This window comes from Scleropages formosus, chromosome 11 (genome assembly GCF_900964775.1).
Source record: "Scleropages formosus chromosome 11, fSclFor1.1, whole genome shotgun sequence".
In the NCBI taxonomy this organism is placed as follows: Eukaryota; Metazoa; Chordata; class Actinopteri; order Osteoglossiformes; family Osteoglossidae; genus Scleropages; species Scleropages formosus.
The window spans coordinates 14,201,003-14,227,523 of NC_041816.1; the positions used below are offsets into that span (position 1 = coordinate 14,201,003).

The 26,521-nt window shown below is 39.5% G+C and overlaps 1 protein-coding gene across 4 annotated transcripts in view; it reads left to right on the forward strand.

Moving 5' to 3' along the window:
- The window catches only part of LOC108941142 (myocyte-specific enhancer factor 2A-like), a 68,828-nt gene that overhangs the window by 20,774 nt on the left and 21,533 nt on the right, over window positions 1-26,521 (forward strand). For all 4 annotated transcript variants that reach the window (XM_018763728.2, XM_018763729.2, XM_018763731.2 and 1 more), the window contains exons 3-4: window positions 2,601-2,781; window positions 9,422-9,625. In XM_018763728.2, coding sequence (XP_018619244.2) covers window positions 2,728-2,781; window positions 9,422-9,625 — 258 coding nt within the window. In that variant the 5' untranslated portion in view covers window positions 2,601-2,727. The remainder of the gene's footprint in view (window positions 1-2,600; window positions 2,782-9,421; window positions 9,626-26,521) is intronic.

The following is a 26,521-nucleotide window of genomic DNA, read 5'->3' on the forward strand; positions in this document are numbered from 1 at the left end:
ATGGATGGATGCACATGCTAAGAGACCGTGTAATTCAGAGTTTCCAGTTAGATATGCTCCAGAGTTGCAGGGTTGTGGCAAGAGAAGTCTAACGCACATGAGGGCGTTTGATGCTCTTACTCCAAAATAATTATATTTCCTCTAATCTGTCAGTGGGAAGTGTCTTTAAGTTGTAGCGGAACTATGTAAGCCTCCAGGACAGATGTCCCCTTGTCTGTGTGACTAGTGATAGTGTTGTGCTCTGGCTACGAGTATGGGAAGAGTCTGGGAGGCTTTGGTCGCAAACTCCTGTATGCTGCCTTCTGTGTTTTTTCAGCACATTTATTTCTTATTGGTGCCCTTTCATTAAATGGGAGATGTTGGGGAGAGCAGACCTTCAGTGTAGTGAATTCAGGTTTGGCAGTTTAGGGGGTTTGTATGGTTTTGCTTTCCCCTTCTGCTCCTTTTGTTGTTTAAAAGTTTTGTAGGCAGAGCTATGGTTGAGGTTTTGTGCTTCCATTTATTGATCTCTACCTGTCAGAGAGGAGCACTTTCCTCCAAGATTTAATGTCCCGGCACAGGAGCAAGAACACTGTGAGCTCCTCTAAGTCTGCAGGATCTGGACCGAAGTCTTAGATGTTTCTCACATGTGGATTTTGTTATCTATCTGAGAGGATTAGACTAGTGTCAACCTGAGGCTGGATGCACTCCTAATCGTCTTTGTGGCAAAGCTGCCAGGACTATGGGATGTGTGAGGTGGAGGGAAGCTGCTCGCTTTCTCATTTTCCCATTACTTGCCGACTCTTCTCCAAGCAAAGGAGGGAGGGAGAAGGAGAAGGGATTGCTAAGTGCTTTCTGTGACTAATTTGCTCGCCCTGTCACTGTGCATTAACCATGAGTGGGGCTTGATGTGTGGGCTCTCCCTGGTGAGGCTTGGGCAAGATGGACCAGTCCTGCAGAGACGACCGTCCTCTCAGGGCTAGAGACAGGCCTGCCTTCTGTTACAGCCAATGCAAAAGCAACCAAGCCACAGCAGTGTAATCCCATAATGTAATACACAGCATTACAGCTGCCATTGTCCTTTGTTCTCCATATTTGAATTATAGTAGAAAATGCTGTTGCTGCAGAGTAATTCTGAATAGCTTCTAAGCCGCATTTTTTTTTTTTTTTTTTTTTTTTTTAAATCCCGAGGACATACAGAGAATGAATAGGTCACTTTGACTATGTTTCCATTTGTTTGTAACAGTCAGTAAAGAGCTTTTTTATGGATGGATCACTTTTGATATTCACTCATGTACAGTATACCTTCTATCTAATAAGAAAGGAGAAGGAGAAAGTACACTAGTGTTCAAAAGTTTGGAATCACCATTTCAATTTTTTTTAAAGAATTTATACTTTTACATTAAAATGCCATTAAATTTATTTAAAAATACAGCCAAGACATCATTACTAATGTTGCAAGTTGCATTACTGCTTAATGCATCAGATTGCCAAGATACTAAAGATTACATACAAAGGTGTCCGCTGCTGTCTTGAGAGAAGAGGACAAACTGGATCTAACCAAGACATTAAAAGAAATGGAAAGGCCAGATGTACAACTGCGCAAGAGGATAAGTACATCAGAGTCTGTAGTTTGAGAAACAGATGCCTTACTGGTCCTCAGTTCGCTGCTTCCTTAAATAGTACACGCTAAATACCACTGTCATCTGCCATATCTGAAATTGGCAAATAAAAAGAAAAGGTTAAAATGGGCAAAAGAACACAGGCATTGCATGGTGGATGACTGGAAAAGGGTACTGTGAGTGGATGAGTGTCAGTTTGGGATCAAGGAGGAGGACATATGTGAGATGTTGAGCAGTTGAAGCGGCGCTAGAGGAATGCTTGATGCCTTCTGTCAAGCATGGCAGAGGACATGTAATGGTATGGGGCTGCTTTTGGTACTGGTAAGGTGCTGGATTTGTACAGAGTGGAAGGAATAATGATCCACAAAGGCTGCCATTCTGTTTTACGCTATGCCATCCCCCGTGGTCAGTACTTGATTTGTGCAAATTTCATCATATAACAGGAAAACAATCCAAAACATACTTCTGAGCTATGCAAAACCTATTTGTTGAATATACAGGAAGCCAGAGTACTGTGTTTGATGGACTGGCCCGCACAATGAAGGATTCCGTTTATGTTTAGCAGGCGCTTTTCTCCAGAGCGACTTCCAGTGAGCGCTACGTAGTGTTATCAGCCCATACCTCTTATTCACCATGGTGACTTACGATGCTAATTCTTTGATGAATGCAAAGTTTGATGCATAGGACAGTTACGTGAAATAAAATTAAAGTCGTGACATTGTCAATCTGTTCACTATCACTATTGATCAATTTAATGATACCTTGAAAATTTCTGGGTGGTTACAAACTTGATAATGATAGTGTATGTGAAAATATATGCTTTCAGAAAAAAAAAAAAAAAGTTGTGTGTTTTTTTTTTTTCTTTTTTTTCTCCCTCTGTAATAATGAATGTTGATTTCATACAAGGATATTCTGCAGCAGGAGACTACCTAAATGAGTGTTGCATTTTCTAATACCATGCCCATTTCTCCTCTCTTCTTTTACTGTCCTCTCTAACAGATTTACGAGAAGTGACGTGTAGAAAGGAAGAACTAGTGTGTACAATGTACTAGAAGAGTTCAAGAAGACAACTTTAGGTGTTTTTCCGATATTCTGGGGTGTCAGGAAGACCAAAAAGGCTGCAACAATGGGTCGAAAGAAGATCCAAATAACCAGGATAATGGATGAGCGGAACAGACAGGTAAATACCGTCTCTCTGCTGCTTCTGTCAGGTCTTCAGTTGAAACCATTTATATTTACATTTCATTTTGTTGGTGCCTTTGTCCAAAAGAACTTAGGGCTCTGTTGGTATACTGACAATGATGCACTCATTGATACAGTTGGATCCATTTTATTGTACAAAGTAAGGGTAAGTACGTTGTTTTGGGGTATTGCAAGGAGGAGCAGGAATATGAACCTTGGTCCTTGAGTTGTAAGGTGATTGCTTTTATCACTACACTACCTGCTGGCTGTTTCGTTGTTGACCCTCAGTGCTTTGAGAAGTGAAATTAGCGACTAAGACATTTTTCCAGACCATATTTATGGTCTGAGACACAGCACCCTATGGTTTCCATGCACAAGTTGATGAGGCTGCAGAAGGGAGCAGAGCAGAGCGCAGCTGCATTTGCATGTGTGCGTGAAATGCGTGAGTGTATTTGTCCGAGTCCATGTGCAGAACCACTGACCGACTGTGGCCTCTCAGGTTCTCCACACTGGAGTGCTTGTCCTTGGGCCCCTAGGGGCCGATAATTAGGAAGCAGCCATGATGCTAGGGCCCTCTCATTAACAGGGCAGGTCAGGTACACACATAGTACTCTTCTCTTCTAACCCATTGTGTTCTATATAAACATAAATTATTATAAACACAGAGCACTGTACACACCAACATAACAAATCCACTCCTTGAAAAAGGCCAGTTTTTTTATTTACTTCTCTGTAACCCCCCAACAAATTTTCATAACATGCATATTTTTGATATTTATTCTAAAACCATTTTAAGTATTTTGTAATTTTTAAGCACAAGAAGCATGCAGATTTCATCATGTTTGTAATTAAGACAAATACAGATGTGGGCAGTGTACTTGAATTGTTAAGGCCATCTTTACAGCATGATAAAAATGTTTGTGGCCGTTAAAGAACTCTTAGTTTATGTAATAATGCTTTGTAATGTTTTACACTTACTTTTCTGAAGTTAAAAGCATTATTACTGATCTTCACAGTCTTCTTGTGCTCCGTTTTTGGACAATGGATGTGTGGGTAGCTGTTCGTCCAAGTGTGAAATAAAGTCTCTCTGATGGTCCAGTTGTCAGTAACATGCCAGGTTTTGGGCTGCATTCAAATAAGAATGGACACACAAGGTGTCATCTGCCAGAGGCACACCAGCTTGTTGAGGTAGGGGTGTACCATCCAGGAAAGGGTCGCCAGGGTCATCCAGGGTCACCTGCTGTTGCTCAGTGTTAACCTTTAGAGCAACCCCTGTACCATATATTAAAGTTTGATTGGAAATCAGAAGATTAATGTTTCAATTAGGCCTTCAGATTAATTTTCTGAATTACTGAAATCTATTGTTAATTATTTGTGAAATGTGATATTATCTCTGTCTGGGAATTTTCAATATTCTTGACTTTAAAAAAAAAAAAAAAAAAAAAAAAAAAAAAAAAAATTCTGATTAAACTTCCCCTCATATAACTTCCCAGCTGAAAGCTTCAGAAAGTGTTATAAATATATTTACAGTTAACGCTCTGTAGGGTGTTCTAACTCAGAAGGACAATTACTAGTACAGTCCTAATGTACTGACCGAACATCATTGTTTCCATATAACTAGTCATTTATGTTCAGTGCCTTAAATGAAAGGTTTCTTCACATCAGCTGTTTGGGATTTGTTCATCTTTTATTCCTCATCAGTAAAACATGCTCTGTATTGAAAAAGTTTTAAATAGCCGTAGATACGAGGGTTGAATGAAAAGTAATGCCTCCACCTCCAAACCGTTTCTTTGAATGATGATATTTTAATGAATGATGGCTGAACATAATGCTTGAACTGAGCACTTTCATTTGGCTCTTTTTATTTTTCTACAGTCACCACCATTCACACACTTCTACCAATGATGGAGAAGTTTCTTAAAGCTGTCGTGAAAGAGCCGCGCACTTTGTCTTTTCAACCAGGTCCTCACTGTCCCTTCCACCTCTTCATTTGAGTCAAAACTGACGCCGTCTTATTTGGTCTTTGAAAGAATCTGGCACCACTATCAATTCAAAGTCTTATCTCGCAACTCTTAAAACTTTGACAGACCAAGTAAGAAGCCTTTAGAAGCACAATAAGGAAATTTTGCTGCAGCATAACAACGTTAGGCCTCATACAGCACGAGCAACCGCAATTGTGAGGTTGGGTCTCACTGACCCCATCTGCCATACAGGCCAGACTTGGCACCAAGCGCTTCCATCTTTTCCCAGAATAGAAAGAATACCTTTGTAGGCACCATTTTGACTCAAATGACTATATTTTGATAATCATTTCTTGCATGTTGCCTGTTTTATTTGTGGGTTATGATCTGCAGTTTAGTGTGTATTGACTAGGTAAAAGCACTGGAAAAACAAAGTAACAAAGATTTTTTTTTAGTGGAAAATAGCATAGACCCCGCCCCCCCCACACACACACATATATACACACACACACACATACATATATATATATTATATATATATATAGTACAGTTCAGAGACCCATATCATTAATGGAATAAATGCGAAGCATGTGCTGTAAAGGAGGAATTTGATAGAAACAGATTTTTGATAGACTTTTTCTGGTATTTTCCTTGACAGTGCCTTTCTCAACATGAAAAAACTTTTTATATGTATATATTTTTTCCATTTACTCCAAAGATTTCAAACAAATTTTATAAAGCGAACTTCATTTTGCTGTCTGGAGCCTTAGTTCTATGAAATATGAAAGAGGATTCTGTCCTCTCATGCATAAGTGGGGACTAAAACTTCCCCAGATGAAAGTGAGGGGAAGATAAATGTGGTTTAGAGTGGAGAATGGTTGTGCCTGGAAGCAGTCAGCCTGAATGAGCAGCCTGCTTGACATGCTAATTGCAAACCTGTGTATGAATGGATATGAAAATGGCATAACAGCAACACAACAACATCTCTCCCAATAAAAAGTCAGATTTACATTGTTTCACGAGCCATCTAAAATCATACATGCATTGACATGTTCTCATCTGTCTAGGGTTGAATTGACGGATTTTTCATTCCGAGATTTGTGTGTCGTCAGTGATGAGGAACAAGAAGCTGAGATCCAGGGATGTGTGTTACTGACCACTTGCAGAACAGAGGGAAGTTGCTTTAGTTCTTGGAACGTAATGAATAATCACAGGGAGTCTGCTGCCAGTGATGAGTGTAAAGAAGGACTGCAATGTCACAGTAACCGGAGAGCAAAAAGCAGACTCTGAAGTGTAAAAGTCCAGTGCATTTTATTACAAAGGGCAGTTGCCCGAGTCAGGAAACATTTAGCCAGTGTTGCTTTGTATAACTGCATGCTTTTTCCCGACAAGCATCTGAATGTGCAGGTGAGCCAGGTTTCTTTTTCTCCGGTGAAGTAGAATGGCCACTCTCCGTATTTTCTTTTTCTCTGCTTCAGAAGAGCTGGCAAGAAGCTCTACTTCCTTACTTGTGTAACAAAACCAGTAAGAAAATAAGGGCTGTAAATGAGTGGAGCAGTGAAAGATACAAGGGAAGCAAATGGCCACATGGAAGTACTTAACCAGCACTGCGCTCTGAACGATAACTCAAAAAAGGTGAAGCTATAGGTATAGTCAACACTGCCATTTAGTGATTCATTTAACATCAACAAGCACTTACAAGTAAAGCATTTGAAGGAATGTGACTACAAATTTCTGAATGTAATGAAAATTAAAAAGAATTAAGCTCTGAAACATTTTGGACAATACTAGGAAATTGCCACAATGAATATGGTGTAACACGGTTGGGGAGAAAAACGAGGTAGATTTTTCCCGTACCTTTTCTTTACATTTATTGATTTAGCAGAAGCTTTTATTCTAAGTGACTTAGTGTTTCGCTATTTACAACTATTTACCCATTTATGCAGATAAATGATTTTTCTAAAGCTATTTAAGTTAAGTACCTTGCTCAAGGGTGTTACAGCTGAAGGTACATTTCGAACCTGCAACCTTTGCATCCAAAGTCAGCAACTCTAAGCACTACGCTACCAGAATCCTGTATAAAATCTTTAAGTAGTCCTTTGGTGCAGTATTTACAGTACTGTGGGTGTAAATAACATTTAAAAGGCCCTGAAGGGTATGGTCCAGTCAGGTACCCAGTGAGCCCAGCTGTTTGCACTAACACACTCCTATAGCGAGAACAGGGCCACATTCCAAGGGCTGCTGGGCATTGCCAGACTGGCTCTGCTTCCTCTGAGAGCTGATAAGGCCGGACAGGAAGGAGTGACGTCTTTCTGCCTGCCCAGCAAGACCGCTCAGCTTGTGGAGGCGTGAGGCTGGAGCCGGGGGCCTGGTTTTGACTCCCAGCTGGGGCCTCGTCTGCATGCTCCCTGCTGACCCGCACACAAGCCCACAAGCCCACCCGTCGCAGGAACGCTCACAATGAGCCCCTCCCCCACTGGAAGGCGCACACATCCGTCGCTTGCTATACCCAGGACAATCAGGGCTCCTATTACTTGTCATTTTCACTTGTCTGAAGGTGACACTTCAGAAGAGCTTCCCTTCTGGATTTTTTTTCAGTTATGGACAGTTGGGCTGTCATGTGGAAGTTCACTGTATTCATAAGAGCACTAGTGCAGACAATATAACAGTGGCATTATTATTGTACCTATTATTAAATTGTTATTTTATTGAGCTATATAAGCATACTTGATTTTACATTTTATTTCTCTGTTTTTTTTTTTTTTTTAGGGTGACTAATAGAATAGCACAGCACATCAAAAATAAATATTTTTTTAAAATCTTCGTATCTTTGTCATACCGCTTTCCATTTGGTAACAGTGGACTTTTTCACAAAGTGTTAGGCCTAGTAGGAGGAGGACAGTGATGTAGGCCTTGTTTTTCTCCTGAATTATAAGGCTTTTGCAAAGGTGACTCCAGGTCACAATATTATTTAATAGACAACAAAAGCAAGGCAAAGTTTTGGCTTCATCTTTTTTTTTTAAGTTCCAGGGACACCCACAATGGTAGAAATAATTCTGATATAAATTTTTGGATTGGCCTTAATTAAAAAAAAAAAAAACAGGGCTATAGGTAACGTAGTGGTTATACCAGTTACCTTGCGGTCTTGATTTATTTTTCCATTCTGTTAATTAAGCTAATAAATAGTGATTTTGCAGTAAAATCGAAAAAAAAAAAAAATGTAATTTGTCCGGGAGCGTCCGAACCTTCACACAAGACTCTATTATTAGTAAATGCGTTTGCTCTGGTAATAGGTTCCATACATGTGTCCCGTGTTTTTGTTATCACAATGTAACTTGTTGCGGTCTTCCGAAAAGTCTTGATCATATTATGTGGCATAGGGTTTTCTGTGGCTAAACTGGACACTTCCCAAATGTGCGTTAGCCCTTACTGAATGCAAGTGCATGCAGAGGTGATATGAGAGCCTGCAGGCCCTTTAAGATCACGGTGAGCAGCTGCCAGTGAGGTGGTAATGCAGTTGGCTTTCTGCTGCCCCAGTGTGAAATGAACCAAGAGCCTGGGTCAGCAGGTGCACACTCAGCACACCAAGGAGCAATTTACTCCTGTAATGTCACTTTTCCCAGGGCTTCCTCCTGCAAGGTGTGAATGACTTGGCAGTCATAAAAAAAAAAAGTCTAAAATTTTCCATTTGTTGATCATTTCCCCATGTAGCAGCCTTTCTTTTTCACCCAGTAAACAAAGAAAATGGTGGTGGAATTTTATTCTGAGCAGGCATGCGTCAAAGGGTTTGGGATGCCTTTGGGGGAGCTGTTAATTTGCACTGAACTAGAAGGGATCCGACCCTAATGATAACTGGGAGCAGAGCGGCCTCTGTGGACTCGGCTTAGAGAGGGGAGCGTCACGCGCTCATTTGTGTCTTCGCGGAGCTTCCTGTTCTGACAGTGCTGCTTTGCCGTTGCTGTGCGGTGAGGCAAGCAATTGATATATCATGTTAAAGTGACACTGAGTCACGTCCCAGGATTTGAGGTCTCAATGAACGCTGAATTTTTTAGCTCGTCAAAATGAATACTTTTGTTCTCGTTTAGCAAGTTGCACTTCTTATTGTTACCGCTAACAAACGAAAGAGACCTGTTATGGCTTTCCTGTAAGGTATAACAATGTATGCATTTATCTGGCACCATCTGCCCTCCCAACTTTAGCAATGAGTAGCAGTTCTGTATTGCGTATGGTAATTTTATTTGAATGCACCTATTTCTCATGTAACGGTGTTAAATCAGTCCATGAAGTCATCTTGTTAGGTATATTCCCATTGTGAGGGTTGGCAAATTATATACATACACACACACAGATTTGGTCACTGGCTTGAAGAGATGCGACTGTGACAATGTCTCCGTCTGGTGTCAAAGGTGAGTGAGTGAGTACACTGTGAAAGGCCTGGGAAGCATCATCTTATAAGTACTTTACATCTTATTTTCAGCTTTTTTTTTTTTTTGTTCAGTCTGTTTGAGTTTATCCCTTGAACCCAAAGGCCTGCAAAACTTGGATACACGATTGCTCCTTGGACCAGAAAGAGAAATTGCTGTTACGTAGTTAAATTAGTGGCGTGGACTTTTAATAATAACGGGTGCGCTGCACAGCTGTACTAAGGATGTTTCTGTTTTACTTGTTGTCTTTCAGGTTACGTTTACGAAGAGGAAGTTTGGGTTGATGAAGAAGGCCTACGAGCTGAGTGTGCTGTGTGATTGTGAGATAGCGCTGATCATTTTCAACAGTTCCAACAAACTCTTTCAGTATGCAAGCACTGACATGGACAAGGTCCTGCTCAAATACACAGAGTACAACGAGCCCCATGAGAGCAGAACCAACTCAGACATTGTAGAGGTGAGTGTGTGCGGTGTTTCCTTCTGTCAACCTGCAGTAGGAGACTCAAGACGTGCATTTGCTGTTTCGAACTGGGAAACTGACTTGAAGCATTTTTGTGCCGTCGTTTATGCATTTATATTTACATTACATTTATTCACTTAGCAGACGCTTTTCTCCAAAGCGACTTCCAATGAACTCTATGTAGTGTTATCAGCCCACACACCTTATTCACCAAGGTGACTTACACTGCTAGATACACTACTTACACTCGGTCACTCATCCATACATCAGTGGAACACACTCTCTGTCACTCACACACTATGGGGGAACCTGAACATTCAGATGGAACCCCTGAAAGATTACACACGCATACTGCAGTGTCTACATGTAGAATGGTGTCAGACACAGGTTTAGTGACACAGACATACTTGTTGTGTGTTTTGATGCTGTGAAAACCTCATGAACAAACTGTAGTGTTATACATAAAAGGAAAATGGTCCAATCTTTATTCAGTAGTAAATGAATTGCTCATTCAGTGAAAACATTCCCCCCATTTGAAGTAAATTTACAGATAAATTGCTTTGCTTTTCTATCCACATGTTTTTTAATTGACTCAGCAATTTTTTAAAAGCCCAAACTGATTTGCTTTTTTCCCCTCTTCTCTGTTTTTACTAGGAGCATTCACGCGACTTCATTTTTTACAGCATGTAAACTGTAGTTTGCCTGATTGGCTTGTATGCATTTTAAAAGTTGTTGCATTTCATGACAATGCATAATTTAAAAAAGTATTAGAAACTGTTTAAATGTGTTGCTCCAGCTGATATCCAGATAGGACAAGGATTACATTGTTGAAACAGCGACCTAAGGCACATTGAGTCTGTTTGGCATCGGCTGTCCGCTGCACTTGACCAGGGGCTCATGGCGGAACAAAGCATGTGTTAACCGATGACTCTGAGTGTCCGGGCCAAGAGCATCGCAGAAAGGAGAAGAGAGCGTTGCGCACCCATTGGGAGCCAAATTCTGTTCACTGACGCACTTGTGGTTTTCAGCCTTTTCAGAACCTTGTCTAAGGCCAGTGTCCTCACATGTGATGAAATGAAAAGCAATTACGCAAAGTCTAGGAAAAAAAAAAATCGTCTTAATAGTAAAAGGCTTATTTGTTTTGAAAGCTAATATTCAGAGTGGGCGAAGACCAGCCCTGTATTTACACTTACTGAAATATACTTTGTAATGTGGTCCCTAAGCTGTGCGATTGAGCTCACTTTTTCGGGATTTATTTTGGGCGCAAATGAAGCGTGCATCCAAAATAAATTCAGTATTTGCCAGGGGTGAACGCTTGTTAAAAAAGCGTGGTATTAGAATATTTCGCAAGCAGTGTTTCTTTACCAGGCACGCATTGGTTGCATTGCGCCAGCACCGACTCAGTGGCTCGTGCTTTCCTTGCTCTGCAGTGTCTCGGTAGGTTAAGCAGCACTATGTGTGTGTTCGGCTCCTGTGAGCACTTCCTTCCTTCTTTGCTCTCAGGGCGAACCATCACCTGCATCAGAAATGAATTGGCCAACTTCCTTTGCACAGCGATGCCTTCCTCTTATGTAACAGCCAGGCTGGCGGCTTTCCTATTTTCTGTTGAATTGGTCACTTTTTGTGGCTGGGTTGGGTCATCTGGGGTTCATTCGGCCGTTCGGCCGTCTTGGGTTCCGTTGTCCCCCTTTGTGTGGTGAGACAGCCTTGGCTGTTGTGAAACAGACATGCTTTCATATTTAGAGCGACTAGGTAGAAAGGTCATAGTAATGAATGCTCTTCTTAAAATCACATTGTTAATGAATACTGAAGCAACTTGCATTTCTGTAGATGTCGCTCACCGCGTGTATGGGCTACTCAGGCTACTGTTTGCTGCCACGTGTGCTTTTAATGCAGTGGGAAGAAAGGGCCACTTCAGTCTTGCGACCTGGTTGCTGCACAGGTTGTGACAAAGTAGAGCCAAAGATGGAGGCTCGGCTCACGTTTTCCAAAAAGTGGGATCTCTGAATCACAGCTGTAACGCTAGCACAAAGGATCGTAATGACAGGCTTCATTAAATGAGCTTGATATCCGCAGAGCTGATTTTCTTATCGGATGATGGCTCTAGGGGATCCCCTTCTGTTACACTTTCAGTGGATTGCTCTGGGCTCTGTAGTACGAATTACATGGCTCTTAAAGTGCTGGAGTAAATGGGTACTGTGTCGACAACGTGTAGAGATTGTTCATGGGTGACAACGCAGACCGATCTTCGTAAACCACATTCTGTTTATCGTAATACTGTCAGTATGCATGGAACTACATTGTTTCAGGTCAGTGTAAATGAATGTAAGTTGCAAATTCTAATGTACTTTTGCAGCAGAATGAATTTTAAGATGAAGATTTATGGCTAAGTCAGTGCTGCATAAAACCTTTATAACTGTGTAAAAACATTCTCGGCCATTTTAACGTATTTAGTGATATTCATACATGTTTTGCTGAATATTACCGCTGATAAGTTGTTGTAAACTGTATAGCACTTTTAAAATTAATTATTCTCTGTGATAAAGTTTGCAGCTATGCAATTATGTGTTGTGTTATGACAGCAATACTAGCATCTACATCAAGTAAGAGCCATCATTTAAAAAATTATAGCAGTAAATTATTTTAAAATGCCATGTATGTTCACAAATATTCTCTGTAAACAAAAGATTTGTTCATCTGTTATTAAAATTTCTATTCTACTTTTTCCTTTATTAGCCTGGCTCATTCTAAGGAGAAGAGAAAATGGTTTCTTCAGCACAGCTGCAGTCGTTTTATCTCCCTGCACACGACTCTGTGATTGAGAAAGGCACTGAATGATCATTTAATGAATAGATCTCTCTCTGGTGAAATGTGCTTCACATGGAAATACTTTGACATCTATATTAAGAAATTGAATTTAACAGATCAGGGCAGTGCAAATGGTTTTGTGCTGCACGCTTCAGCCGGATGCCTCCCACCAGAGCAAAGGCCGGAGACGTATGTTCCTGCTCTGTGTGAGGTGGCAACCTAAAGGTCACTCCGTTGATCAGCAGGACCATCTGTGGAGGTGGGCTTGGCCTGAGCATACTAGTTCAGTGCACGCAGTTCTCCTTGACTGCAGCCATACTGCAGTTTACATGGGATCTCAAGTTGCTCCACCTGAAGAGTCAACCCAGCCAGCCCAGACTGGATGATAAGTGGTTGAATTTTCTCTGCTCCCTCCAGAATTCTCTTTTATTCACACCACTTCCAAGTGAACACTTTGCTATTACTGTGATGATTACTTCCGTACGATTTAGTCTAAAGTACTACTAATGTGTTGTTCATTATTTAAGATGAAGATGATTATTATTATTTGTATTATACAGTAGGGTACATTAAATTTATATTCATTCATTACGGGCAGATTCTGTGAATGTTTTACAGGAGGTTTCTTCAGGATTAGGTTATGACTTCACTGTGTTGGGAGGAGCTAGACTTGAGTTGATTGTTAACTCCCGGGGTCTTGACCAGCAAACTGGCTGAAATGAAAAAATTGTTCAGTTTGATTGTGTCTCCAGTTGCTGGACGGACCTGCTGTGAGGTGACGAATCGAAGTCTTCGAGAGACTGAGTTGTAGATTGTAATCTGTCAACCAACAATGCTGATGTACAGTATATGCAGTTAAGGGCAGATGGGAGCAATTCAAGGAAAGTGCCTTGTTCAAAGAAACCACAACATTATCTACTTAAGTCTGTCTTAGCTGTGTAACGTAAAAGTTTATATATATATATTATATATCTCAAAAAAATATATATATATTACTGGGAAGGTGATGTGGAATCGTGGCTATTCGGCTAAAGTTTTATGCAGCTACTCGTGGGATGAACATTGGTGCATATAGTGGAAAGCAACTAACTGCTACTTCATCTATCTCTCTTTCTGCTAGTGTAATGCACACATTGTATTTTCTATGAAATGTATGTCGCTTTGGAGAAAAGCATCTGCTAAATGAATAAATGTAAACGTAATGTAAATGAGTGAGATCTGAATCCGCAACCTTCTGGTTATAAGTCATTGTCTCTAATAGCTACGCTACCTACTTTGTGAAAGTTTCATTTTAAAATGTTGTTTCATTTCATCTACTTCATTGTGTCTTAGCTATGATGTTTGAAAGTAAATATAGTCTGAATTTAGCTTTTCATTAGAAATTATTCAATGTCATTTCCATGGTTTAAATCACATCATGCGTGGACTTGACAGGTTTAAACACAGGTCATCATAGGTCGACAACTCAGGAAAATCTTGACAAACCCACATGTGTACATGTGATTAAGCATGGAAATTGTATTGTTTGCAATCAAGTACTTCACTATTACGATAATGAAAGCCTGCAACTGGGTCTCTGATACCAAGTGAAATGTACAGTTCTTACAGTGTCCTGCTCTAAATTGTCTTTTATTCTGACTGCAAATGAAAAGTTTGCCGTTGGTAATTAGCATAATCTTATAATGACTGCAATTTTTTCATGAAGAAGTGTAACCTTTTCTTCATATCCGACTCACTTAATGCTATCTATCACTCCTGACATCCTGAGCACAGACCGCTGTCTCCATGTCTAGGGGATTCCTGCAGTAACACTGGTGCTCATTGTTCTCATAGTGAGGCCTTAAAGTGTAAGAATTCATTTGGGGGTGGGGGGGACTGCATTAAGAATGAACATTTACTCTGTGCTGTTAGAAGTTGTTGGTTCAAGGACTAGTAGGGGTCTTGCTGTTGATTGTCTCAGCTAGAGCTTTAACTTTAATAGGTCTAGTAAAGTACCAGGCTAACTGCACACAATTCTAAGCCACTTTAGATAAAGGTAATGGCTTAGCAATATGAATGCTGATATAATAAAACAAGATATTTAGAATAGATACAAAGTACTGTATTTAAATTGTGAACAGTGCAAGTTCTGTATTTGAACAGGACAATTTTGATGTAAATGAGCATGAGATATAGAGTATATTGTGTGAGGAAGGACATGGACACCTGTGGTAAGCAGGATTTCCTTATTACCATATGTACACTTTGTCTGCAAGTGTCATGCTGGATATTGGATCTTAGCCAGTGTGTTTTCTTGCAGTGTGTTTAATCTGATATTCAGCTTTGCTGGCATATTTTCAAAATATATGCACAATATTATTGGAAACTGATGGGGGAAAAAATCAGTTGTCCTTCACCTCGGCGACAATAATGGTCAGTGCTTGCTGAGATTTGTTTTTACTGTGCATTTGTTAACAAATGTATTGACAAAGGAGTGGAAGGCATAATGAAAACAGGTTAAGAAGAATATGACTGTGTTGAGGAGACGACGAAGAACATCCCTTCATGTAATTTCCTGTCTACCGAAGACTTCGGTAATCTGTAAATGTTGAAAATATCTTAGAACTTCCACATAAAGTACTTTCTGTTTTGCTTGAAGTGGCCAGTAGTATCAGAACAAACTCTGAACTTCTTTTCAGTAAGAAACCTTTGCAGTTTTTGCACAAATCTTTTAGCAAGAATTCCTGTTTGGATGTAATCGGTGTCGACTGCCTTTCTCACGCAAGTAAAATAGTTCTGCCGTCTTTCTCAACTTCACGACCACGTCTGCACCGTTTCAGATGCTGTCACAGTTTGAGAATTGAGTGACTGTAACGAGCCAGTATAATTTTGGTCACATGGAGTCTGGCGGCAAACAAACTCTGTCTGTCGCTCTGTAACCCAGTAATCCATCTCCTACAGTAAAATCTCCACGCAGATCAATTAATTAAAAAGAACTTTACCCAAACATGAGGTTGAAAAACCTGTGAGGAGATGGCATGAAATCTTGTGCTCTGCTCTGCTCCCTAGTGTTATGTAGACTTTGGTTTCACGTCTCTGACCACCCCGACTGACAGCGAGACATCTGTAATTTGATCATTTTATATATTTTTGGACTGTATGAGCAGGCCTTTTTGGAAGACTTTTCAAAAGTATGTTTCTGATTTAGAAGCCAGTGTTTTAAACGGTCTCTAAAGGAGTGGGATGTACATGGCTACCTCTGGGTCAGTACTGCGGAGGCAGGCAGAAAGCAAAGCCTTAACCCCCAGCCCCACCCCAGCCCTCATACACTGCACCAGAGCGTACCTGAAAGCAGAGCACTGTGTACGAGCAAACCCACTTTCTTCATGCCTTCAGCGGTGGCACTGGCTGCCCAATTGAGGCCCATTAACCTGCTCTGCAAGATTCATCAAAGAAGGGGCAGAGGCCTCGTTTGTGTTTAATATGCACACATTACAGCATGAAGAACCAATTTAAATTTTAAGTGGGGAGCGCTTAAGTTAGCAGCGCAACTTTGCCTGGAAAGTCACCGGATTCCTTGAATGATCCACTAAAGTATGGTGTGATATCTGAGATACAGTAGCTCGAGGGGACACGTGCTTTTCTGCAGTGTGCCAGCTTGTGCTGCTCCTCGTGGCTCTTAGTTTGTGCACTCTGCCCTCTACATTTTGAAATAGTTGTTCTCACATGGTTAATACAGTTGCTGTATTTTGTGTCTTTGTTATCCTGATTGCTGTAAAGACATTTCTTCAAAAGGTCATTTTTTGGGACCGATTGTATTGCTAAGCATAGAAGGCTGAGTTTTTCTAAATTCTTTCAGTTTATGAGATCAGTGTAGCAGTCCCTTACAATTGCTAACATAATTGAATAATATTTTGTTACATTTTTTTGTTTGGGAAAATGTGCAGACATCAGAATTTTAGTTTTCAGTTTTTAGTTTTCTTTCAGCACTTCGTAAGTGTTTCACTTTGCTTGTTTTTTTCATTTGTACACAGAACTGGATATGAGACATGAGGCCATTGAAATGTCAGTCCTGATGACACTGAATTCATCTTCTGAGTAGATTTTCATTTTCTAAGGTGCAAAATATATAAGGCGGTCCTGTCCTGATTTGCAATTAATATTTGAACAGTATAACTGATGGGATCCGGTGTGTGCTTAGGGATGCGTTGGCATTATTAGACTAATATTTATTTGGTTCATGTATTTCAAAAATTTTAGATCTCATAATTTAAAATTCATGGTTTCCTGGTAAGAGTCTCATAAAAAAGAATGCATTCAGCATCGACAGTGAGAATGGGAGTCGTTTTAAAGTATTGTGGGAATCCTTGCAGTGAAGTTTCTGTGTACTCCTTGCACAGTGTGAGTTGCTGTTAGGTCCCAGGTCTCTTTAGTCATCGCTGTCCACTTGAGCCTCGGGGGCTTGAACATCACAGGGCCGGTAAAGTGCTGTGGTAAACAGCCCCCTGACCTTGACATTTCAGAGTCGGTGGCATTGGACAGCGTCCTCCTTTCAGTTTGAGCTGACCGCTTATACTTCTCAAAATTTTCACCAGCTTTTCGTCCCCCAGTTCCTCACGGTCAGCTCAGAGATTCTGAGAATGCATTTTGGCTATTTATATTTAAAATCTGTGCAAAAGTGTCCACCCTGTCTTTATGGTAATAGCTATAGGTAAGCAGCCAAGTGTAAACATTCCAGATATTTTATTTTTTGTAAAAAGGCTATTAAATGAGCTCTTACATAATAGATTAAGTTTCATGTGAAGGCCACTTTTTAATTGTCCAAAATAAATGAGACGAGATGAGTTGGAGAAGAAGTTGCCTCTGTTGTGGAATATAGAATCTCATTGATTTTGGGACATGTGCACAAGTGTGGTGAAATCCATTAACTTTTCCAAACAGTTATAATTTCAATTTAACATTTTTTGATATGCTAGCATTAAATATAATATCTAAAGTGTTTTCTGATTTTCTCCTCTGTCATTGTGATGCGTACACGATTGTTTGTATGTGAGACACTTGTGGAATTTATAGTGCATTACCTAATAGATCATACTGCAAGCACTGGCACTTGTGCAGTTGCGCTGCCCTCTCCGATTACGATAACGGTATAGTCGCAACAAGCTGTGTTTCTGCAACGCAGTGTTGGTATATGGGAGAAAATGTAGGACGTGACAGCAAAAAATTGTAAATGTTAAAAAAGGATTTGTAATTCTGTCTTGATGGGGCCTGGGAGATGTCACATTTATTGCACGCTGTGCCAGTTTCTCAGAGCTGAGAGATTTGTTTGTTTCCATTTGTGAACCAAAGCAAATCTTTCTGAGGCAAAAGAAGGAAAAAAAGAAACATTTAGACAAATGCCCTTGATGAGGTTTATTAGCTCCAATTTACTGTGGCTCGGAGGCAGCGTAGGTAGAGACCCGGTGACACCAGGCGGAACAATAAAGAGCGCTCTTACACCATGTGGCATCATTAACTGCTGACAGTCAACACGATCAGACACCGTCAAGGTATTCATGGTGTCTTAATGAAATAGGCTTGTACTTTAAACCAGCATCTAACCACCATCCTGCTGATGTACGTGGAAGGCAGAAAATAACCATAGCACTTTTCAAAGGCTTTTGAAATTGCTTCTCCGTTTAGTAGGGTTTTGAATTAGAAAGACTTTGACAGTTTTACCAGGATTTCTCTGTTACGTTTGAGATTTTAATTAAAAGTTGCGTGCAATGACCGCGGTGCATATTAAAACTTTTTAGCCACAGTTCGTACGTGAATAATCCATGCATTTTCAGACAGTGCTGCGTTTTACCTCAACGGTCGTTAAAAGTGTTTTCATTGAAGAAGATTGTTTCTGTTTTTGTTTGTGTAGTTGCATTCTTCAGCCAGCTAAGGATGAAGGGGGAATAACTTGGCGCTGTCTTCTTGTTTTTCTGTTTTGTGTTGAACCATGTGTTTGAGGTAAGAAAGCACCGTCTGAAGTTCAGCACAGCAGGAGGTGGGAATGGTAATGCTTGTCTACCTGCTCCCATGTTGATTTTCAGAGTGATGTTTTCACAGCACAACAGTTCGTTTTGCCTCGTGGCGGTTGCCATTGACAGAGATGGGTTGCAGCATCAGACGAGATTATCTGGAATTTGTTCTTCGGGTTATCTAAGCGGCAAGAGTATGCGTATTTTTAGACATACATTGCTTATAAATACGTTTTTAAGAACCGTACTGTATTTCTGTACATTGGTCAAAAAATGAACAGACCCCGTTTCCTCCTTCACGTGTGCTCGATGTGATTTGGTTGCTATGGAAGCAGCTGCCTGTGTTTACTGTACAACAGTAAACAATCACACAAGGTGGAAATGAATGAGAAAAACACATTTGATTTTGTTGGTATGAAAATAAATGCTGAATTAAAAATATGACAAGACCCAGCAAAACTGCTAATGAATCATGTATAGTATGCAAATATTGAAGTACTGTACCTAATACAATTTTTTTGCTTGTAATATTTCAATGGGTTATATTTGAAGCAATTGCATTAACAGAGGATATGTCAGGAATCGGTGTTACAGCTATACTACTCAATGGTATGGAATTGTGATGATCGATATCCCAGTTCTCTTTCTTGTGTCACCTCCCTGAGCTTGTTTTCTTAAAAAGGTTCAGTGCTCTAGTGGGTATAATGTAACCCATTACACCTGTTGGTTACCTAGTTACTGGCACAGATTTTTTTTTTTTTATTATTATTTTATTTTTGCTGTATTGTGCTACATTGACGTCAGCATGTGTTGTTTTTTTGTCAGTCCTTTAGGTTTGAGATTTTTAATTTCAAAACTCTTCTGAAAAGCATATAAAAAGATTGCAACAAAAGGATCCCATCCTTGCTAGACTCTTGTAAACATTTTTCTCTGCAGTCACTAATGAGCAGTACTTATAAGGGCTGCTACAAAATGAAGTGTGTTTTGTGCAACTAACACAAGTGCTTATTAATGAAGGTAATGAGAGATTCTTTATAAATGCATGTTTGTTAGGTAAAGGTCTAATTTTATTCCAGCGTTATATTTGGCCTCCAATTGTCCCTTGAAAGCCTATGTATCATTTCCTCTTTTATAATACATAGACAACATCGCAGATGTCATAATCCACTCTGTGTGGAGGACAGTGCATTTTCTTCTGTTTGCCCGCTGGTTTATAAAGAAAGTGTTAGAAATCTGTTAAAATCGCTAGGGTTATGACCAATTAAACGCTGGTCATGCAGTGATTGTGAGGCAGGTTTTGAGGTGGCTTTGCTCTCCCAAGAGTAGTATTTGCATCACTACTGTGTGCAGGACTGGTCTGACAGAAAAGGATTAATCATATGCACGCTCCATATTTTGGCAGGGCATGGCCTTCCAGGGAAGAAGTGAGACGGAAAGATCTAGTCAACTAGTTACTGTACTTAGTCTCTTGGTACTGTACTGTAGTCTGAGTCGCCAACACCATACTTCTCTGAACATCTCTATGTCTGTCCAGTTGTGACTACATCTGTCCAGCTGGACTTTCGTTTTTGAACAGGAATACACTTGAAGAGACTGGTCTAAAAGATCTCAGTTCATTTGCTAATGACAAGATGACCAAGATGGATTGTAAGACTCTCTGTCTTGTTTCTAGGTGGTACGTGTTGGTTACATTTGACACTTGTAGAAACAGTCAAAAGAACATCTAATGTCTATGAAAAAAGAAAATCGTCTCACTTCTAGCATCATTATTGTCAGGTCTTACACATTTCACAGTCCATCCCACGTGTTCTGTGTTTTGATAATCATTTGCTGATGTAATTTCAATGTCTTTTTTTTTTTTTTTTTTTTTTTTTGTTATATTTGGGGAAAACGGGGTATAAATGAATGCTCAAAATGTGTTTTAGCTTTTCACAGGCACATTTATTTGATCAAGTTCAAAACACATCCTCCAGCAAAAACACAAAAAAAAAGAAAATGAAAAGCAATATAGTGAGAATGTCTGTCTAGTCAAAGTATAGCTTTTTTATATATATTAAATATACATAAGTTTTGTCTGAGGATATTGGGAGATGAGAAAACGAATGATTTGCCAAATTCCACTTAAACACATTTCATCTGTGCTCCGCTGCCTAACACCAAATCCCTTGGTAGTAAGTCCAGGCTAATGGCAATTTCCACTCACAATATTTACTCTGAACATCAAATTTTAAATTTAAAAAAAAAAAAAAAAATCAGTTATTATGCAGGGAAGCATCATTGAGTGTAATTTAATAATTTCAGGAAGTTAAGGCTTTATCCCATATAGTATTTTGTTCCCATTGCCAGTGGTCCTTCACATTTTAATTTTTTCAGTGGTTTTGAGATGGATCATCTCCATCTCAAAAATGGTGCTATTGAATTAAACAACTAAATTCACAAAACTGAGTTAAATCTTTGTTTAGAAGATCCCCTTCATTTTCATTCAGAACGAAGCCAAAAGTATGGTGGTTTATTTTTGGAGCACAAAATAACACTTTAGTTTTAAATTATTTTTAAAGTGTGTATAATTTTACTGTTCTAGAGTTCTGTTCTTGATTTAACAAGCAATGTCAAAACAGAAGTATGGGTGGATATTGCAGGGAAGAATCTTGCACGTTTTAGTTTTCTAAATTGGCTTTCTTAAAGGCTTTTGTCAAAATCAAACATGAATTATTAAATGTTGTTTAAATGATAGATTTGCGTATTACAGTTTTGTTAATTACCTGTTTTTAGTTGTGGAATTCAGCCTGATTGCCATTAAGGGTCAGTACTTTGTGCAATATAACTTGAAGTATAGGAAATTACAGTGATTTATATACTGGGCTTTGTCCCAGTATTGAGCCCACTACATATTCCCACAATTCACTGCATCTAGGGGTTGGACCTCACAGTCTGAGTGTGGGTAAGGAAGTAAACTTGTAGTGGTCTTTTGTCCAATTTTTTTTGTGCAGGCAGATCATGTGCCCAGGAGCTCCTATGCATTGCCACCCTTCTGCTGCTTTGCCAGGTGGGGTCACGGTCATACGGGAGTGAGACAGCATGGCAGCGGAGGAGCTCCTGGGCCTTGGACCTCCTTGCCTTTGTCTAACCGCAGACTGTTCTCCGGGTATTTAGTGTTGCAGCCTAAACATCCTGCTGGTGCATCCTGTCCTCTCCTCTTCCCCCGGCTGTATCAGAACTCTTCATTGTCCTCATGAATATTTTAGTAGGGAAGCAAGACATGGGTGTGGATGGTGACTACTGTTTCAGCGGCCAGCCTTACAGTGCACACTAGCAGGAGAGAGAGCATGACAGTGTATCCTACATGCACAAGGGTAGTGTTTCGTCTTATACCCTTTAAAGGGCACTTTGAGTCAGGACAGTTTTAGAAGTGACCTACAGTATTGTCAAGTACGAACAAAGGCACATTTCAAGATGGAGTTTAAAAGATTCTTGCAAGGTATCGGGGCAGTGTTCAAAGCGGTAGATAATTCCTGTATAATCTGAGCAACATATATGGATGAGTGGTGTAGTTTATGGCTGTTACTTTTTTTCTTTGTTGTAACAGAAGCACAGAAAGAAAACCTGTACAAATCACAGGCTCATCAGCACTCATGTCAACTACTCAGTTCTTCAAATTATATGTATGATTTCTTGCATAGTCAGAAATATGTTCAAATATGTAGTTTATGCACCTGTATTTTCATTATTTAAAATATTACCGATAAGAAAGGTCAGTTTCTTTGATGTAATATTGAAGGTTTTGTAAGAGTTCATTTGTACTGCATTACCAAATGTAAGGACTAGTTCAATGAGAATTTCACAGAAAGGTCGATGTTCTTTACATCATGTGCTGATATTTATATAGCTGATTATCAGTGAAGGTTAGAAAGTATACAAAAACACAAATGCTGGCTGCTGAACGTAATGAAGACACAAATTTTTGAAAAGTGTACCATTGCTGACTGGCTTCGCTAAACAGTTGGCATGCTCCTTCGAAAAAGACCTATGTGAACAACAGGCATATGGATGGCATTGCAGTGAAAATGGGCACACTCGATCAAACAAGCTTCTCTTAGATCTTATATGAGGTCAGAAATACTTCTTAGCCTTTAAAAGCTTTCCCATACTGATTTTCAAGTTCATTCACACTCAAAGGAGCTCTTTGATAAGTACATTAGATGGAACTAAGTGAACACAGTGGTGATGTCAGGAGGATTAACACAGTACCTTGTGTAGCTGCAAGCGCACAACAGCTATTTCACAGTGGACAGGAAGGGGGAGGGCTGGCATTTTAATGAAGTGGGCCACAAATTCAGGACCAGTTCAGATACCATCATGAAATAACAAGCAGCAGCTGGCTGCGTGCACTTAGGAAAGTTTTGGAGCTTTGTCTGAACTCCATCGCTTCTATCAGTTTTCCATCAAATAACAGGGAAAATTGTTATGATTATGGTTTTGATTATGCTGATCATAGTGATGATGATGATTGTTATTACTTTATTTTTACACTAATCTTGACATTACGTACCAAAAGCATTGCGAAAATAGAATAGGTTAGTGTCTCACTTTGGTCATATCTCAGGTGGTTTATATTTTCCTTAATCTCTTTTTTTTTATATTCAGGGCTTTTCAAATCTTGATCTATATCATGTTTAAATGTCAGCAGCCTCTCTCCATACAGCACCATCACCACTCTTGAGCTGTGATTGGAAACGAAGGTGGAGAATGTTTATCTGCTAATGCAGGTGAGGCCTGAATACCTGATGGAGGAGCAGACACTAGGAAACTGCTGTACTGTATTCCGTGAAGGGCGAGTGTCGCTGCTCTTTTATTTTCCTGCTTTCATTCGCATCCGTTGATTTTTTACATGAAAAGATGAGGTTTTAAACCTGTTGTTATCTGCCTTGAAACCTCAGCTTCATGCACATCTATAAATAGGTAAAATGTGAAGCCTGTGATGGAGGGTCAGCTACAAGAACAAACTGCAGTGGTTTTCCAAGGCATGTTGTAAATTACTTGTGCAAAGTTCACAGAAAGTGCTCCTTAAGAAATAACATCTCCTGCTAGACATGGTTCACAAAATAGTACTAACTGTGTCTTATTTTATCTAACAAAAATAATTTTCTGATATTACTTAATATGTTTTGAATGCAATTTTGCAGCCAAGCTTCAGTTATAGTTTAAAACAAGCAAACAGCAGGTCCAAATTGTATTCTGTTACTTTTTAAAATGTTTATATTGGTCCAGTATTCTTTGTGCAAAAAAAAATAATGCTTAATTTAACATTCAGAACACGTTCTCAAAATATTTAGACATTTCTTGTTACACTTTTAATATTCACTAATGAAATTACTGTAATTATATTTGATGACTGTATCTGTTATAACTAAGCTTTTGGCCCATTTTGAATGTAGGAAAATACAGCAGTGTCTTAAGAAGCAACTAAGGTGGTTTTTTATGTCTTCGGTGCTGTTGCTGAAGCTGCTGTCCTTGGCGCAGATTAGAGCTCTTTCTTGTTATTTTACACATACCGAGAAGTTTTTACTAGCTTGATATAGTTTTTTATGTTCTTTGTCTTTATTGTCTTGGAACCAGTGTTTATCGGCGCTCATCTGAAAGGCTGTGAGAAATTGATTTGCTAAAAGTGTAAAGATTAATGGTTGTTCACCACAGACACAGCATAGATGCTTACCAGCTGCAGTCCATCTCATAGTTTTTGCTGCACATTGTAAAACGTACAGTGATCTGAATTCTCCAGGCACAGCGGTCACCCCACTGTTGCTCATACACACTAAGTTTTACAAAAGTGGGTGTTTGAAGTATGCTTGCATTGCATACTGTAATATTGACAGCAGCTATCATTTTAGGAAGATGCAGCGTGTTGAGAGATTGTTTTTGCAAAAACAAAAATGTTGATGGTCCTATCGGAAAGAATGCAATCAATGCTAAACAGCACCACATGCGTGGTGAAATGTAAAAGTGTATTTCCTAAGTGTCTTGTTACACAGTTTTTGGTGGGATGAGCTCTACAAAGGAAGATGAAGCACATCCTATATGTAAGTCCGACAGACCAGCCAAAAAGAGTGCCCCAGTAGGCCAGTTTAATGCAAGTTTGTCAGCTAAATGTTAAACTTTTTGACTTTTACTTTTTAATATTATATATCAATCCACTTAATCCTTTGAAAAGCTATTGTTGTAGAAGCACATTTCAATTTTTATTACTTACAATCTTAATTTTTTGTATATGGATTACTTGAACCAAACGCAAAACAACTGGATCAACTAAACTGCAAAAAGCCTTACTTTGAAAAGAATACTTTACTTGTCAGAAAAAGCTGGTGTGTAGCTGATTGTCAGTTGTTTCTCTGTGATGGCAGTACCTGGCTTGCCTGGTAAATTTCCATCGTGCTCTTGGGGCGTAGAGCCTGTCCCTGCCGCCCAGCCCAACTGACTCAGACGTGCCCCGCTGGGCTGGCAGGCAATTCACATAATGAGCAGGCCAGAACTTACATTTGCATTTCTGATCAAATCTACTGCACCCTGGCCTTAAACACATAGCTACACAGTATGCCAAGCTTCTTTTTGAAAGACAGTCCGTGGTAAACAGGAAATGACCTATGAAGGTGTTTTCACTGTCAAAAATAGGAAAAAAAAAAAAGTCATTGACCACATTTTAATTCGGTTGAACCCCATACGGTTTACATTGGTTAGTTAGTGTTAGTTAAAAAATTATGGAATTAATAACTTGGAGATCTCTCTGTTTTTCTAAGATATGATGCCCGTTGAACAGGTAATCTAAAGAGAATGTCAACAGAATTGCGATTATATGCTCTATATCTATTCATAAGTTAGTAATATGCTGAAGCTGATCTCTGATTTTAACACCAATAAACACAGCTGTGATGTTGAAATCATTATCTTTCACAATAAACCCAACTCAGTATTATGAAAGCACATATGCAACTTTGTACAGTATGCACATAAGCACAATTAATCAGATCTATTTATAAGCACACTTTGTTTTGACCTTGCGGTGTTTAATTAGTTTCAGCAGAACTGTGTGCAAAAGAACCGGTTTATGTGACATAGTGTGTCTACGAATAGGATGCTTCAAGTAACGTTTTGATGAATGTGCTGTTGCATGGAAAATGAGTGATAAAATGTGTCAGTTTGCCCTACATTGTGGAGGCTCTGAGTGGGTTGGGCAAGCTGCAGATGGCAGATGAGTACAGGCTTCACTGTGCTGTCAGCAGTGTCTAACCAGAGGGGTTGCAGCAGCAGTGGCCCAAAACATGGGCCGGCTTGTTAGCGGCATTGAATTTAGGCCCAAAACTGAATAGGTGTAAATATGCATTCAGGTTTATGAGCTCATGTCTGCATGAGCATTGAAAGTTGGATCCAGCTTGCATGCTACAGGAGTTAAATAAGAGGAACAATTTTTGGTTGAAATCTCATAGTGACAGTAAGCCATTATAGGGACTGTTGATGATAATCTGAAAATTTAAAAAAAAATGTGTTAAAAGATTGTTTTTCAATAACTAGCACTAAAAAAGATAACAAATCTCAAGGTAAATAATGCCGCACCTGTAAGGAAATAATATTCATTGATTTTGGACTGACAACAGCAGTACTATATTCTGCATCATGCAGCTGCTTATGCACATCAGGTTCTGGCCAGATAACAAGGGGATTTAAGTGTCATGTGTCATCCAGCATCACTTTGATTTCTTAATTGGACTATCCATCATTTTGTCTTGTTTTTTACGTGCTGCCTTTTGCTGTCGTCGTCTAACAAATTTCTGACGTAACTCTTGCTTGCTGCTTCATACTGTACTTTTCCCTGTGATTGACAGAGAAAATCAGCAGCTTGGTAAACAGTGTGCTTTGTAAATGTCACCCAAGTTATTATGCCAAGTATTGACTTAGGGGTACTTGACTGATATTTTGTAGACTTCTCCAATTCTCTGGTGGAGTTGGTGATGAGGCCAGTTCAGAAGTTAAGTCGTGTGCCATCTTGCATGCAATTTGGAAGTAACCATAGCAACTGTGACGCACATCTCTAAACAAATGGAATTAT